General features: G+C 35.0%; 2 protein-coding genes across 3 annotated transcripts; both read left to right on the top strand.

Annotated features, from left to right (window-relative positions):
* Positions 1-1,238: 1,238 nt before the first annotated feature.
* On the top strand, positions 1,239-16,739 carry LOC129945450 (iron-sulfur clusters transporter ABCB7, mitochondrial). 2 transcript variants are annotated; one of them, XM_056055213.1, is made up of 9 exons: positions 1,239-1,403; positions 8,680-8,800; positions 9,165-9,288; positions 9,349-9,503; positions 9,572-9,738; positions 15,036-15,146; positions 15,229-16,023; positions 16,088-16,363; positions 16,420-16,739. In XM_056055213.1, exons 1-9 carry the CDS (start codon positions 1,263-1,265, stop codon positions 16,621-16,623), a joined length of 2,094 nt encoding a protein of 697 aa, XP_055911188.1. In that variant the 5' UTR covers positions 1,239-1,262; the 3' UTR covers positions 16,624-16,739. The 2 variants fall into 2 exon arrangements, with proteins under 2 accessions (XP_055911188.1, XP_055911187.1); XM_056055212.1 differs by having other exon boundaries at positions 9,129-9,288.
* LOC129945451 (SET domain-containing protein 4) lies at positions 1,262-3,194 on the top strand. The gene is made up of 2 exons (XM_056055214.1): positions 1,262-1,403; positions 1,537-3,194. The coding sequence occupies exon 2, from the start codon at positions 1,666-1,668 to the stop codon at positions 3,004-3,006; it is 1,341 nt and encodes a 446-aa protein (XP_055911189.1). The 5' UTR covers positions 1,262-1,403; positions 1,537-1,665; the 3' UTR covers positions 3,007-3,194.
* Positions 16,740-17,397: the final 658 nt, after the last annotated feature.

Genomic DNA, 17,397 nt, shown 5'->3' with positions numbered 1-17,397 from the left:
AGTTCTACTATTTATTTATATCTTATCTTTCAGTTATATAGCGACAAGGAAAAATCTGTGAGGAAAAGTTCTAACTACAGTTTTTTTGAAAGTGCATTGTGGGTTATTCATAGATGTTTGCTAAACTTTTTAGGCTATTCATAAATAAATGCAAATATAAGTTAAGGGCTAGACCTGAATAACTATAAACATAGAAAATGCTGTGTTCAAGTAATTATTATCGCAGCCAAATTTCATAATTAATTTTTTTGGTGTATAAAACAGCTGAAAGACTAATTCATGACAAATAAATGTTACGTTAACACTAAGTTCCAGAAAATATCGATTTATACCGCAATTACAGAAGATACGAATATTTTATATAAATATTCCTGCTAAACTGTAGACCTTTAATATTTCCACCTATTATAATTAATTCGATGTAAAATAATTCAATGCAGTATATTTTTGATAAAACAGCAGTTAAGTTATTAGTTAAGGTATTACTATTGAAATAAACATAACATACATTTATAAAAAACATGTACATGTTCATAACAAATAAAGTCTAGTCTAAAAAACCTTAACCTTGCTATACACTCTTTCTGAACACATCTTTTCTGGTTTTGGTTGTTAATGCCATCTATCTGTAACTCAAAGAAAGAGAAAAGAAAAACAAATTCACCACAATCTACCGTTTTAACGTTTACCGTAATTTATTGACAAACGAAAATTGTTTGCTAGAATTAATTTGTGAAAACCAGAGAGAGAAAGAAATATCAAATGTCTCGATTCTCTCTGCTCTTCGAGGTGAAAACATGTATACACCGATACGAATTCAACACGCTATAAAAAATGAGAGTAATAGGTTTCAAAGGGACGGAGACGAGGAAATTTGGCTCTCTCGATTAGTTTTTTTCTCTCTGCTTTTGCTGACAGAAATCTGAGAACAGACTTTAATGATTCGATTTCTCAAAAATTCCCTATCGCACAGTTGAAAAAGTATGTAATTAAATGGAAAGTTTCTATTGTTGCTAAATAAGAATAAATAGTGAATTGTGTTCATATTTAATTTTCTTGTTCCTGTCAAACCGTGTAAGAAAATTCTCAAAAATCATATAATTGTAAACTGACCAAATAGTTACCTCTATCCGCCATTATTTTATATTCCGTGGAACACACTTTATATTTTAACAGCTGGCAGTGCTTTGGTAGCCTTTGGTTTTTTGAAGTTTGATAATTGACATACACATGACATATGAAACGTCAAAATAAGAAAAAAAATGGCACGCATCTTTCATCTCGTGAATTTTTGCGGACGAAATAAAATTTTATTTTCCAACAAATTTAAAACAAGTGTTAAATTAGGATTCGGTGATAAATATTTTAAACTCTACACATGTTCCCCGAGGATTCAATATTTGGTATGTGCCACAAAGTTACTCATTCCGACGTGCTCTCTCCTCGCATGTTTTGATAAAAAATAAAAATAAACTTTAATTTTTGGAAAATACCCTTTCTTACTATCAAAAACACATTTTCTTGCCTCTATTGCAGTCCTGAGCACCTGTTAATTGTAAGGACACCATCAAAACATAAAAACCCGAGGAGAGAGCGCTCTTGTTACATAAAAAACCATTTACCTACCTCACTTGAATCAATACGCAATCAAAACCAATTCAAATCATGGGAAGAACAAAACGCTTACGAAGCATCAAAAAACGTAATCAGAACATAGTTGCAGAGAAATGTGATTCTGCCATCTCATTGTACCATTACATGAGACAATTTGGTTGGAAAAATGAGAAGAAGCTCACTTGCCTTAACTTTTCCACAACCGGAAGAGGACTTTGCTCTAAAATGACCATTCTCGAAGAAGATCCCATTATAAGACTACCCCTTGAAGCAATGATCACCATCGCTACCCTTGAAAACGACCAGGACTTTCGGGATCTAACAGAGGATTTGGCAAACTTTGATACAAAAGTTTATTTCCAAAGCCTGCTCGCACTCTACGTTTTGTTTCAAAAGCACTCAAACGATTCCCAGTTCCGACAGTACATCGAGTCGATACCTTCTTCGTTTTCGACTCCGTATTTTTGTCAGAGCGATGAACTTTATTTCCTCCCAGAAATTGTCTTACTCCAATCTGTTGATCAGAACAGAAAAATTCGTGAGTCCTACACAGCAATGCAAACCGCCCTTGGAAGCAAGCTTTGTCCTTGCTGTGGACTTCAATACTTCAAAGAAGTCTTTACTTTGAAAGATTTTAAATGGGCATATTTCGCTGTGAATTCCCGCAGCGTATTCGTTAATGACTATGAAATCCAGCCATTGGTAAAGGATGCTTCGAGGGCTTGGGTTAAGAAGATCCTATGCGATAAACCAGATATGGCACTTGCTCCGTTCTTAGATTTGTTCAACCATTCTGATGCTGCTCTCACTGAGCCTCTGATCGAAAAGGAAGACAATCACTTGCATTACCAACTAATCACGAAAAACTCCTACCAACCCTACGAGCAAATATTCATAAGTTATGGAAATTTGACTAATCTCAAACTATTCACCGAATACGGCTTCTCGTTGGATGATAACTCGAATGATTATTTCGAAATAACACTGGTTGACATAGAAGCGTTAATTAAGACCGAGGCCAAATTCAAAGGAGTGTTCTTTCACAGTAACAAGTTTAAGTTCATACGCGAGCATAATTTGAACGACCAAATGTTCATACATGCCACTGACGGTCTATCGCATAACCTGCAAGTTGTGCTCTATTTGATTTTCAAAGAGCCATCTCACTTCCCGAATGTTCTCAATCAAACTGCCTTTGGATCGAGTGTAGTTTTTGAACAATCAGTTGAGGACGAAGCGAGGCTATTGTGTTTGTTCAAGATTAAGGAGTATCAAAGCTTTGTAGATAGTTTAGTCAAATTAAAAGAACTCTCTAGCAGTGGTCAAGCGTCTGTTGTGTTCTTGAAACACAGCATTTCTTATTTACAGAAATATTTAGATAAATTTGTATAATTTTTCCCATTTTAACGACAAGGTTATGTTGGTATGAGCAGTAATAAGAATTTTAAAGATTTAATAAATATATTTTATATTTTTCTGTATTCATTCTTGTGCCTTTTGCTATTTTGAGTTTTTAACTTTAAAAAAATGTAAATATTTTTATACAAAATACAAGTTTCTTAATAAATATGTAACAAAATAAACAAACTTATTTTTTTCAAATATATTTTGGGACATACCAAACCTTGCGTCGTGCAAGGGAAGCACATTCCATAATCTAAACTTTCCAATAACTTTCATATAGTGTCTGGCTGTAGTTCAAGGACTGCTCGGATGATATTGACATCACGACATGAGCATGAGTCGTTTTCATACTAATGACATAACGTTGCTCCTTCACGGATCCCTACAAAAAAGTACAAAGGGGTGCAATCGTAGCTACGAAAAGGACCATCGCCAAGACGGCTGATAACATGATTTTGGGAATTTCGTGAGCAAAGTGCATGTCCATGTCTTCAATTTGAAAATGTGCACCGTTAATAGAGATGATGATGAAGGAAACCTCTGGCATGACAGTCCAACCATCACGACACGTGTCTGACTTTATTCGCTGTATATTATTTTTTCTAAATCCATTTTTATAAGGACATCTATGTATGCATTGTAAAGGTATACAGATAAAGGAGATCCTTGCAGAATACCGTTCTCAAGCTTCGAATTGTTTGATGTTAACACTGAAGGTTCTTCCAGATAAAAATGAGAGAATAAGCTTTAAAAGTTGAATCGTGAAGAAAGATACCAGTCCGAAGGACGTTATTGTGTAATGTACAAATTCGATTCTTAAGACTATCCGCTGCTGATTTTACCATGTTGAAACTTATTTTGTCTTCTCGCAGGGGTGTTACCTTTGAGCATTTGTAAAGTCGTGTCGAATTCGGTTCTTGAGATATCTTCCGTAAGTTCTTGGCAGGCATTATGTTGAGGAGGAAGGTCACTCAGGTTAAAAGCAACTTTCTCAGCAATAACATTACTTGGAAAAGTGTTATTTTCGCTATGCTTTCCCCATGTTTTGGAGAACGTACTTGCGATTAAATCAGAATAATTTTCTAGAGATTTATTAAGGAAAATATAATTAAATTGTTGAAAAGAGATTGAGGATCTTAAGGATTTTTTTGAGTGCAAAGCTGGATCATGTTATTGACGAATCTTTCCCAAAATAATCTTTTTGCTTTGATGGATTCGTATTTGACCTTGGCACTTGCTTTCCGATAGGCTAAGCAATTTGGAGTTGTAGGATATATACGGACGTTTTTCTAGGCTAAATTCTTAGCTTTTACTAGATCAGCAATTTCCTTATTAAACCATATTGGATTTTTGTAAGTTTTGTCTGCATTTGATTTTGTTGTCGGCTGCCGATTCTCTTAGAATTCTTTTGATTTTGGCTGCTTCTGGTTGATGTTTTTAGAAATTAGTTTGGATTGACACAAAGAGTGACAAAAGTATCCCAGTTAGCCTGAGCTTCTTTAAAACGTATAGTTGGTTTTTCTTCTTATTTTTCTTTCATGGGTCCGTATTATGATTGTAAGATGATCCTTTCACCGTTTGGACTAACCTTCCATTGATGAAGTGGGGCTGAGAACGTGTTTCTTGTGTTGAAAAGAGTTGGCGATATGGTGTGTCTATGCTTGGGTTGTCATTATAGATTTGCCAAGCATCGCGTACAGTACAGCGACGATCGGCTTTAATTTTTTTGACTGATTTGTACCTTAGAAAGTCGGGGCAAGAGAGGTCGTATGATGTGTGGCTTTCTTTGTTGCAGTTAATGCATAAAATGTGTGGTGGAAGACAGTAATTCTTACAGTTTGATGTATTTGTACAACGATCTTTGGTGTGGCCCAGTTTTTGGCAGTTGACCCAACGCATTGGGTTTTGTATATACTCTTCAACCTTGCAATTAAGCCATCCAATTTTAACTTCGTGTAGACAACGAATCAGATCAAACGCGAGGATTGTAGCACCGGTTGGGAGCGATGAGTCACCTTCTCTTTTCATAATTTTTCGAACTTCAATTACTTTTAACTTTTTAAGTTCTTCCATTAGCTCTTGTTCGATAATGTGAACTATGAGCCTTGAATAAATTCTGCCTCTCACTGAATTGAGACTAATGTGATTTGTCACTTTGACTGATATTGAGTCTACGACCTTGGATTTAATAAACTTGTGGGCTGTCACAAATCACCAGACCTCATTGACTTAACCTCCAATATGTTCGAGGAAATATGTTCAAGTCCTCGGTTTATTCTTATTGGATTTTATGTAAAAAGTCTACGGAAGTTGTTGGGTTCTTTTTCATCTTTCTCTAGTCCAGAAATGACGATGTATCTAGGGACGTTATAGTCGTTTTATTTGGCAGGTAGACAAGGGATGCTTTGTTTTGTGTTTTTTTCCCCGGTTTAAGACAACCTCGGACTCTAGGCAATCAAACCGGTTTTGGCAGGGGAGAGGGGGAATCACCCGTCCATTTCAATTATTATTTAATGACCAAATTTGGTTTTGGTTCTTTCTAGAGAACAATTAATAGGGCACTTATATCAGGTGGTAAAAAACTTGAGTGGAAAATGAATTTAACCTCTTCAAGAAAAAAGTCACAATTGCTTATGAAGAATTAACACATGGCTATTCACGGCGTATGCCAGCTTATGACTCTCCTCATTTATTTATTTATTTTGTGCATAATTCCATTTACTGTTCTGTGTAAATGTAGTTGACTGCAAATGAAGTCCCTTACGTCGCCTGAACCTGCCCATTATCTTTTTTAATTTACTTAAATACGAGGGTGGTTTGAAAAGTCCGTGTGAAAACAAGAACTGCTCAATTTTTTTGGATAAACCTTTTTTATTTTTCAACGTAGTCTCCTTTCAGACTTATACACTTCGTCCAACACTGCTTTAGTTTGTTGATTACTTCCGAATAATAGGATTTGTCCAAATCTGTAAAGTAGCCATTGGTTTCTGCAATCACCTCCTCGTTTGAATGGATTTTTTTTCCCGCCAGCCATTTCTTCATATTGGAGAACAAATAATAGTCTGTTGAATAGGGGGTATGTGGAACGATTTGGAATCTTAATTCCAATAGTTTTGAGGTCGCAACTGCTGAGGTATGAGCTGGTGCTTTGTCGTGATCGAAAATAACTTTTTTGTGGGCCAGTCGTGGACGTTTATCTTTCAGCTAGGTTTTCAAACGGTCCAATAGGCCACCATCACCCCACTACTTTTTATTAAACTTCAAAAGAATACTTTTAACAGTTTCTTTTAATGTAAATACTCGATCCCTAATAAATAATAATAATTAATTTTCATTTTCAATATTCTTTTTTTTATAAAGGGTGGTGGAACGATGAACAACTGCAGATTCAATTCACGAAGGCAAAAAAGCCTTGCCTTCCGAAGGTTAAGCTTCTGTTTGTTTTGATGAGTTTTGCCTTTCATAAAGTAATGTTTAATCAACACACGAAATTCTTTTTCGTTCATTTTTTTTTACTTCCTCAATTCAAACGTATGTCAAACACAAACCAATAGACCGACATGGCTAAAACTTGGTGTGTATTCTTTAAAGACATGCTGCTAACTGTAAATAACCTCGATATGTACCAGTAGTGCCATCTGTCTGACTTTGCGCGGACTTTTTAAACGACCCGCGTACTACCTACATAAAATTAGGTCCTTAAAATAACTTCCTATCCTAGCTATAAACTACTTAAAACTAGAACCACCACCAGCGGCAAATCTAATTATTTGTTTTGATGTTTGGTATTTTCATTCGTTTTTTTTCTATAACTATGCCTAAACTACTTAAAACTGATTCCTTAACTATAAAACAGGTATGTCAGTCGGCCAAGGCTTAAAACCGCAGCCCGACTACCCATTATCAAGTTCAGATTGAAGCCACCAAAACTGGTTCTCCTGCTTCACCCTATCAATGACGTCCCGCTTTTAAAGGAGTGGCCACCCACGGTTCTTCGTCTGACGTAGTAGACTGGCGGACTGCCGCATATATTTAAAAAGATGAATACTTCTGTAGAATGAAGCCGCTTAAGCTTGCACTTTCAAAATACTCGTTGTTCGGATAGAACGCTCTGAAAAGTAAATTGTTGTTCGAATACATAGCTCTCGCAATGTGACCTCAAACCAGTTTTATCATGAAATTGTCGATTCTGTTTATTCAAGGAATCGTTGAATAAGGACATCGTTTGAATAGTAATGTACATAAGAAGATTCGACTGTTCGATGTAAGCCGGTACAGCGTCGTAAACACCTTCGCTCGAATACCCGAAACTTCTCCATCTGGAAAGGAGCTACGTTGAACCATACAGGACACTCATAAACGATCATCGGGAGTATGAATGCCATGTAGAAAATTAGCTTCACTCTAGGGTCAACCCGACTGCTGTAAAACAGCCGTTTCGTCAGACCGAAGGCTGTATATGTACATGTTTTATTTAGCTTCCCCTTGAAAACTAATGTCTTTATTATTTCTGCAAATCAATGCTAATATAAGAAACACATATGTAGCTTTGCTATCCGCTACGTTTAAGATAATAGTTGCATATTTCGAGGATAATTTTTAAAAAGTATTTAAAACTCACCTAAAAAGTTCCCATTTTTTGGAAAAACTCGCCATTCAACGCATCGATTAGGCCTAGGACTTTTCCCTCGAATAAGAAGAACATTTCCAAGAGCTTTCTAAATATTAAAAATCAAAGCAATTCTAACAATTTTTTGATTCGAGAAATCTTGATTGACTACTTTAGGCTATATATTCTTTTAGATTAGATAAACAGCAGGCTACAAATTTCTTTTCCTTTTTCTTGTTGTATACACGAATTTTTCTAAAGCTTTTACAAAATTAAGCCAAATTATTTTATTTAAACTTTAATCTTAGTGTTCCACCAATTCCCCTAGCTTCGATTAAGTCTTGCCTTGAAAATATGTAGATCCTTCTTAGTGAAATTTAGCAGTTGTCTTTCAGAAGCTTTTGTTGCTTAATCTGGTGTTCTTCAAGGAAGCCATTTTGGCCCTATTCTGTTTATCTTGGCTATTATCGTCCGGTTTGCGTTCAAAAGAGATTGTTGCTATAAGACAAATAGCCGTTCCCTTTACTCTTCGAAATGCCAGACAAAAACGTTGATTGAAAGTCAAATCCCAAATATATTTGATTATTGTGTTTCGCAGAAAAAACTCAGCACCTGCTAATTTCTGTTCCAACAGAGAATTTACTTGAATTTATTCCCCGTAACCGATGCAACCATGTTCGTACTTAGTTTTTCCTTCACTAATGTGCAGTTCCAGATGTATGTAAATAAGTGGTAAATCCGTTTGAAGGACATGTGTGCAACATCTTCTGTGCTTCTCATAGTGTAGTTGCTTAGCCCAGTAAATAAAAAGGTACACCTGATCATCAGGCTTAGATAGCAATTTGGCTTGCTAAGTTGCTCATTGTCAACAACAAAGTCGTGTCAATTTATGTACATATGAATAAGGGTTATTGATAACGTTCGACGAAAGTTCTAGGTTGAGGTTATCTGAATAGTTCGGTTCTTCAATTCTGGCTTTCAATTTCTATATCCATGTTAATCAGTGATACCATTTTTGTTTTACTAAAATTATAACTTGTTATTTTTTACAGCCCTATTCTACAAGTGTAGCTGGTACACCTCAAGATGAAAGGAAGAAAGCCAAAACATGCTCACCTATCTTACAAAACCCAGTTTTGGGAGGAATATTTGAGAAGAAACGCCCCAAAGCAGGTAACATAATTATCCATTCAGATTAATTGCGTAATTTCAAATTTTACAGCATTCGATAAAATGATAGTGCTAAGGTCGTAAGTTATAAAGAGGCTCGTTAATCATTCTTGTATTCATGTAAATTTTCATCGAATGTAAAACTAATAATTTTTCATGCCATCCAAATATGAATTTTTCTTGTTTTCCGTAGTTTTTTATTTATTTTGAATATTTTGCTGATTTTATTATATTGTTTTCATTTAACACTAATTTTATTGTGCTAGATTATTATTTTTGCTTGTTGTTTGGTCCCGTAGGGATATTACTTTCAACTAGTAAATCCCCACAGGTCCTTGGCAGCATATAAGATACTGTTTCCACGTAGGACTATCCGCTGTAGGCCAGGAATCCCTTGGAAAAATCGATGCACCTCCAGTTACTTCGTCGGATATGTTGAAAGCAATGATGGCATACATTTGGCCAAAAGATGATGCTCTAGTTAGACAAAGGTTTGCTTTAAAATGTTTGCTTATTGTTGTTATGGAAATAATTTGTTATTATCTTTTTAGAGTAGCAATATCTGTGGGCTTACTTGCTGGATCAAAAATCATAAATGTATGCGTGCCGTTCTTTTTCAAGGGTGCTATTGATGCTCTTGGAATGCTTAATATGGACTCGGCTCCCGAAACTATTCTATCAGTGAGCACAGCAATGCTTATTGGATGTAAATTGTCTTCAAGAATAGAGTTTCTTGCTCATTTTGCTGATTAGTTTAATTTTTGTTGTATTTAGATGGCGCAGCTAGGGCTGGAGCTGCAGGTTTTAATGAACTAAGAAATGCAGTGTTTGCTAAGGTGGCGCATCATTCCATAAGAAAAATTGCAACAAACGTTTTCCTCCATCTGCATAATTTGGATTTAGGATTTCATTTGAGTAAACAGACTGGAGCTCTGTCGAAAGTAAGTGCTATTGCTTTTTTTATCTTCACTACACACATTTTTTTTATCAAAGGCAGTTACGTAGTTTTGAACGAATCATTTTGGAAGCCTCCTGCACATATTCGGATCTACACTTCTCCTAAATTGTTGATATTTCTTCGTAAAGAATACGCAGCTTCACTTCAAAGTAAGACAAGTTTCTAGTATCTGATTGTCCAACTGCCAAAAATTTGCCTTCTAATTAAGGCAACTTTATTGGAAAGTTGACTGGAAAGTTAGTCAAGAAAAATCTCCCTTACTATCAAGTCAAGTCTACTTCTGTCAAAAAGACAGTTTATTATGTCTTTTCCTTCAACTGATAGCTGAACTTTGTTGGGCTTTATTTAATGTTTCTTTGTACAAAGGTTCCTTGTCAATTTGGAAAAGAAATAGTAATATTTCTTTACGATACAAAATACAAATCATGATGGAGTTGAAGCTTGCCATTAATGTTTTATAGTCAATAATGTTTTTGTTAATATTTGTACTATGAACTTAATGCAGAGTTTTGTGAAGTAAAGTTCTAAATTTGAAACTCATCACACTTGGAAAACTAAATAGTTGCCTTGGTCAAAATTAACATTCAAAGAATGAAGTTGACTGCAAATGAAGTCCCTTGTGTTATCTGAACCTGCCCAATGGCTTTACAATTCGATATGTTGTCAAAGTTTGAAGTAAAATTCAGATTACAACTATCCGCTGTAACTTGGCCACTCTCTGTAAAAGCTTTTATTATCTTGGATAGCTTAAAAACCACTTACACAAGAGAAAAAAAAGAAACAATCTCAACATGAAAAAGTTCCAAGCCACCTCATGTCATATGTGCAAGATTTATTTCATGCACACTGAGTCCCAAAATTAACATAGAGATTATGACAACGCAAAATAATTATTCATATTAAATCACATCAGCTAGAACGTGCAGGTTTTCTTATTGCACAGTTTAGTGCCTGCTAACAGGAAAAGAAATTTTTAATAGAATAAAAAAGGAGCATAGAGTGTAAAAATTAAAGAGGCCGTTCTTGCGCGGCCAGTTTTTTTTTTGAAAGTTAATGACTGTTATAAAGGATACTTTTAATGTATATCTATTCTGGTGCAGAATACAGATTATTTCATTTGTTTTTTCGCTTTGTTGGTTAATTAAGATTAAATAAATAGCTATCAGTTTTTAATAAAAGTGACGCTGCTCGGTGCTCATTATATGCAATTAAATTTTTCGATACAATTCAATGTTTGTATTACTTTTTTCACGTTCCACGACCGACGAGGTGGAATATTTATAGGAAAAAAAAATTAAAGTCTTAGTTTGAACCCTCTTTCTAAGACTAGATGGGAGAGCAGGTTGTTTAAAAACAAATTTAGAACTAAGTGCCAGTCAAAATAATATCAGTGTAACCTCCCTAGTAATATATTCTAGTACAATGCAATATATGAACAATTAATTACATTCTTTAACTACTTTTTTGGTACTAGAATATTTTGTCTTCCATTTCTGGAAAAAAAATTCCATGACATAACGGGTTTTTTCCAAATGTTACTCGAATGCTCTTAAAGTGTATATCTTAGCGGTGAAAATAATAGCAGTTTTAGCAAACTTATGGTATTTGTATATTGTTTTTTGATCCTGTGCACATTTAAATTATAATTATCTCAAGTTTCACGGTAAGCTTTCAATGCTTCATTGTATTATCATATTTATACTCAGATACACTTACAGTATGGGCCGTAGTAAACACTGCACTCCGGAGAAACGCCGAATCATTCGCCAACTTCTGTCTGAAGGAAAAACTTATACGGAAATCCAAAACTCTCTTCAAATCTCGGCAAAAATGATTTCGAATGCAAAAAATTATAAAGAAAAACCTGAAACCAGCGGCAGGAAAAAAGTTTTATCTCCGAAATCGGTAAGGAGAATTGTAAAATGCTCGAAAGCCTTACCCCACTTGCCTGCTACTGAGATAACAAAAGAATTAAATTTGAATGCAAGTGTAGAAACATTTAGAAGAAATAATCTCAACGCAAGAAGCCCCAGAAAAGTTCTACTTTTGACAAAAAAACACATTGCCAAAAGAATTCAGTTTCCCAAGACCCATGTTCATAGGCCCCTTCAGGATTGGCGAAATATCTTATGGACGGATGAAAGCAAAATCGTTTTTTATGGCAGCCCTGGTTCTCGTGAATAAGTGCGACGCCCACCAAATGCTGAAGACGTGCCTAGGTATATGCGTAAAACCGTTAAACATGGTGGCTCTAGCATTATGGTATGGGGTTCCTTCTCATACCACGGTGTAGGTCCCATATACCGAATAAATGGTGTGATGGATCAGCATGTTTACGTTGACATTCTTCAGGGAACCATGCTGCCTTACGCAGAGGAGGAAATGCCAATCAGATGGGTCTTTCAACAAGACAATGACCCGAAGCACACCAGCAAAAAAGCTAATGAGTGGTTTCGGGTCAATTATATTTCTGTTTTAGATTGGCCTCCCCAATCACCTGACCTCAACCAAATAGAGAACCTTTGGGCAGATGTTAAAAAAATGGTTGCAGCATCCAAACCGACCAACAATAATCAGCTTTGGATAACAGTTGAGACTTCATGGAAAAGTATCCCATTGGAGAGATGTCAGGCTTTGGTTGATTCTATGAAGCGACGATGTGAAGCCGTTATAAGCAATAAGGGGTCTACAACCAAATACTAATACATTTTCTTGAAATTTTTATCAACATTTTGTTAATTTCCTTAATTTTTGTGAATACTGCAATTTTTTTAACCGGAGCAAATCTTTACCTTGAAGGTAAAATTTTTTTTATTTTTATTTATTTGATAAAATCCAAACTTTTCTTGTCATAACCTGGATTAAAATTAATGTCGCTTAATAAATATAAATATAAATATTTATAACGATTAAAAATCATTAGGTATTTATTAGGTTCAATTTTTTCATTTTCCCATTTTACTGCTATTATTTTGACCGCAGTTGTATGAAGCTCTTATAGAAATAGGAAATCTAGAGGCAAAAAACAATGCAGAATAAGGGAATACAATGTTTTAATTTTACATTTATTTTTTAGTTTTTCTTAACTTAAAATTAGTACAAATTATCTTAGGAGAGATTGGTAGGCTTATCTATAATGTCCATTGAAAAAAAATTAATAAATTCTTTAGACTTTGATGATCTCATTTCTGAATTTGCAAAATGTAAGGCCAGAAAAGTAAATTTCCAAGTTTAAACGTTTTCCCTCTGCTCATTTCATCGCTGCGCTTTAGTTTATGGTTTAGGGATACCTCAAATAAAAAACTCACTGAAAATCTACCTCCTGGTAGATAGTCAGATTGCAGTTCCAATGTTTTCATGAAAAGAGTAGATAGCGAAATATTTTCTTACCGTGTGTAAAGGGATTTTCTACATTGTTATGGTTATTAAAACCCCAAACTTGACATCCATACAGAAGTTTACTTTCAGCAACTACTTTAAACAGTTTGAATTTGCAGCTATGTGCAATTTTTTAGTTTATAAATCATCTTTTCCACGAGTAATTAATGACAGTTTTTAGCTTTTGCAGTTTTTCTTTAAATTATTTTTCCATGGACAAACTTCTTGAAAAGATTATGCCAAGGTATATTCACTGATAGTAGTACCCGTGGCATGATGGTAAGTGCGTTGGACTGTCATGCAAGGGGTCTTGGGTTCAATCCCACCTTAATTTAGAAAAATAATTTTCGCGGGTACTGCCTCTTGCGAGGAATTGACAAATCTCTTCAAGAGTAATTCTTGTCATGAAAAAGTGCTTTCTCAAATTAGCCGTTCGGATTCGGTCTTAAATTGTAGGTTCCTTCCATTCCTGACAGCAGTACGCGCACACAGGAATGGTTGAGAGTTGTAAGTCAGTAGGCCCTGGTTCACAGCGGACTGTTGCGCCACCCCATTTGATTTTGATATTCACTGATACAGTCAATACTATTACGTCCAGTTTTCATTTGAGGACTTTCGACCTCCACCTTTTTTAAAAACCATAACTTTGGACATTTTTCTGTGTTCACAATTAAGTTCCATAAACTGCAGTAGTGGTATAATCTGTAAATGGCGATTTGCAGAGTTTCTGGGTAATAAGCAAATGTAACTATGTATATCATCCGACGCCATCAGGAATTTAATCAATGAGGTCTTTGATAAAAAGCAAAAACAAGGTCGGGCTCAAGTTACAACCCTGCTTCACTCCTTTTGTTGTTTTTGTTGTTGCGACATAGTCAAATAGTTCCGCACCATTCCACACTGCCGACCGAGTTCCTTAGTACAACTCTTCGAGCACACGACCGAGTTGGACTGATATTCCTAGACCATACAAGTTGAGTGAACTGATCTAAAGCCGGCTTGGAATTCTTTCAAAACATTTCCTTAAATTCTACGGTAACTCGAAGTCTCTATCATTCATTCTTCTTTGTGGGTTATCTCCTTCAATAAATTTATCGAAAAGTGTAACTACGCGTTCCTTAAGTGTACATTTATTCAGCTCAACTAGAATACTGGTCTTACCTGCAGCTTTTGCATCCTTTCCATCATTTTCTTCAAGTAAATTTAAAGTCCAAAACTTGTGAATCGAGGTAACGAAATGGTATTAATAGTAGTACAGTTGCATCCAGATTTTTGGGCAAAGCAAATCTCTTGCCATTTAATTCCCAGGCGATTTTCCAAAATTCTGCTGAGTTCTATCAATTTTCCAGTTAATAAGCTGGTTTCCTGTTTTATTATTTTTTTTTCACTTATCTTTTGATGAGGATAGGATACTGTTTCCCAAAATAATAAAAAGTCTGCATTTTGATGTTCCTGAAGATTAATGTCTAGTCGCTGGCTATAAGTCGACGCTTTTGAAGATGACTTATGAGAATTTCAGAAAACTAAATGAAATGCCAACATGATTTAAATTGTATCTATAAAGGATAAGGATTTTTACTTTATACAATCACCAAACGATTTGTTTTTGAGAACTATGTACATATGTATGTATGTATGTTATGTTTTATCCTAGCCTTAAAAACACCGTCTAATATTTTTTGAAAATCCGACGTGATAAAAAATTATAAAGCTAGAGTACACTTTATCAATGTACTGTTTTGTTTATGTCGCAGAAGAAAACATAACTTTGTTGACCATGTAATAGGCCATTTTTATTGAAGTTCCAATATTTTGGGTCCTATTCAGGTTTTCAAAAGTTACCAATTCTGCCATTTGAAACGACTGCAATTAATGTTTTGTTTATATTGATTATTTTTGCAGACCATAGATCGTGGGTCTAGAGGAATCAATTTCGTTCTTACAGCAATGGTGTTTAATATTGTTCCTACAATTTTTGAACTGGCCCTGGTATCAAGTATTCTAGGCTTCAAGGTGAGAATTTGTAGCAAATATGCTAACATACTGTTCCAATGTTTATTCCAAGCGAAAGACAAAAATATGAATCTTTATTTAGTGCGGCCTAGCATTTGCAGGTATATCAATGGGCTGTGTTGGAGTTTATGCTGCCTTCACGTTAGCGATCACACAATGGAGAACGCAATTTCGAGTGTACATGAATCAGGCTGAAAACGAAGCGGGGAACAAAGCTGTGGATTCTCTTATAAATTATGAAACTGTCAAGTATTTTAATAATGAAAATTACGAAACAAAGCGCTATGACAATGTTCTAAAGAAATACGAAGATGCCAGTTTAAAGACCAGCTCAAGTTTAGCAGTATTGAACTTTGGCCAAAATGCAATTTTCAGTACAGCCCTTACAGCTATTATGGTGTTAGCTGCTCAGGAAATAGCCCAGGGCAATATGACAGTGGGTGATTTAGTAATGGTGAATGGTTTGTTATTTCAACTGTCTATTCCACTGGGATTTTTGGGAAGTGTTTATCGTGAAGTTAGACAGGCCTTACTCGACATGCAGTCGATGTTTACATTAATGAATGTTGATAGTGCAGTTTCAACGAAATCCGATGCACCTCATTTGGCAATCGGTCGTGATAATGCATCTATTGAATTTCGAAACATTAATTTCGAATATGAGCCCGGAAAACCAATCTTTAATGATCTAACGTTTAGCATTCCCGCTGGAAAGACTGTAGCTATTGTGGGTGGTTCTGGATCTGGCAAGTCATCAATGGTGCGATTATTGTATCGGTTCTTTGACCCAAATTCTGGAGAGGTTATTATAGGTAATCAAAATATTAGAGATGTTGACATACACAGTTTGAGAAAAAGTATTGCCGTTGTACCACAGGTAAATATCTTAAAGTAATTCAGTAAATATGTTTTTTTGATTGTCTTGGGACTCTGTTCTTAAGGACTCTGTTCTTTTCCACGACACAATTTTGTACAATATTAACTATGGGGACCTTTCGAAAACACAAGAAGATGTTGAAAAAGCTGCAAGAATGGCAGACTTACACGAATCAATTATCGGATGGCCGAATAAGTATAAAACAGAAGTAGGTGAAAGAGGTTTAAAGCTTTCTGGCGGTGAGAAGCAGAGAGTCGCTATTGCCAGAGCGATTTTGAAAGACTCTCCAATTCTTATTTTTGACGAAGCAACAAGCAGTTTAGATTCCATAACTGAATACGTAAGTGAAAATTGTAAAAGGTAACGTTTAATCTGACTTCTTTAATTTTTTTATAGAATATTCTCCAAGCCTTATCGAGAGCTACGGATGGTAGAACAAGTATATGCATTGCGCATCGTCTTTCAACAGTTAAGGATGCCGATGAAATATTAGTCCTCGAACGTGGTCAAATTGGTGAGCGTGGAACCCATGCCGAGCTTTTGAAGAAAAATGGTCTGTATGCAAAATTATGGGAAACCCAAACGCAGCAAAACGTCTAATGCCATGAACTTAGTACTATATTTTGCGGAAAAAAATTAATTATTGCTGTTTAAGCCAAAGTTTAAAATGTATATAACTATTGTGTAAATAAATGTAATTTACATTAACACTTAAAGTCAGCAGATTAATATACTAAAGAGGTCTAGTTAAGTAAGGTAAGACGTTAGAATCAAGCACCGACTTAATGGTCTTAAAAAACTGAATATCGTTGGTGATCAGTGTAAAACGAAGAGAACGAGCCAGAGATAGAAAAAATAGGATAGGAAAGAGTGCATCTGAAATGAACATTGTAGATGAGGCTTTCTAAGTAGAACGTGGAAGTATCACCAACTTCGTCTTCTTTTTTATTAGGATATAAATTCCACGAGGTTAATTAGAAATTCAAGAAGAGTTGAATTTCTGAAAACCTTGTCTAGAGAAAATGAGACACTTGCAATGAAAACGTTTTATGGTTCGTATTGTGGTCTTTATTTTTTAGTCTACAAAATTTTATTTTTCTTCGGAGACTACGAAAAATTGCAAGTTTTTAACAAAATCTACAACTTTTAGTATACCAACACACAGTGATGAAAACAAAATTTTGAAACGAATAATACCATTTGATTCAAGGATTATTAAATGCATTTATAAAGCAACTTTTCTTTGCACGTTTATAAATCAAACAAAATATTTTTAGCAGATTGTTGCTATAAGTGTCTTGTTGGGACTTAAGGTAAAATTAAAAAACTGTTTCTCTCGTTTTCTGATGAAATGTTCAAATTGTTACAAAAATA

Source organism: Eupeodes corollae, chromosome 2 (assembly GCF_945859685.1).
Source record: "Eupeodes corollae chromosome 2, idEupCoro1.1, whole genome shotgun sequence".
Lineage (NCBI taxonomy): Eukaryota > Metazoa > Arthropoda > Insecta > Diptera > Syrphidae > Eupeodes > Eupeodes corollae.
The sequence above is the reverse complement of the archived record's forward strand: the minus strand, read 5'-3'. Positions and strand labels throughout refer to the sequence as shown.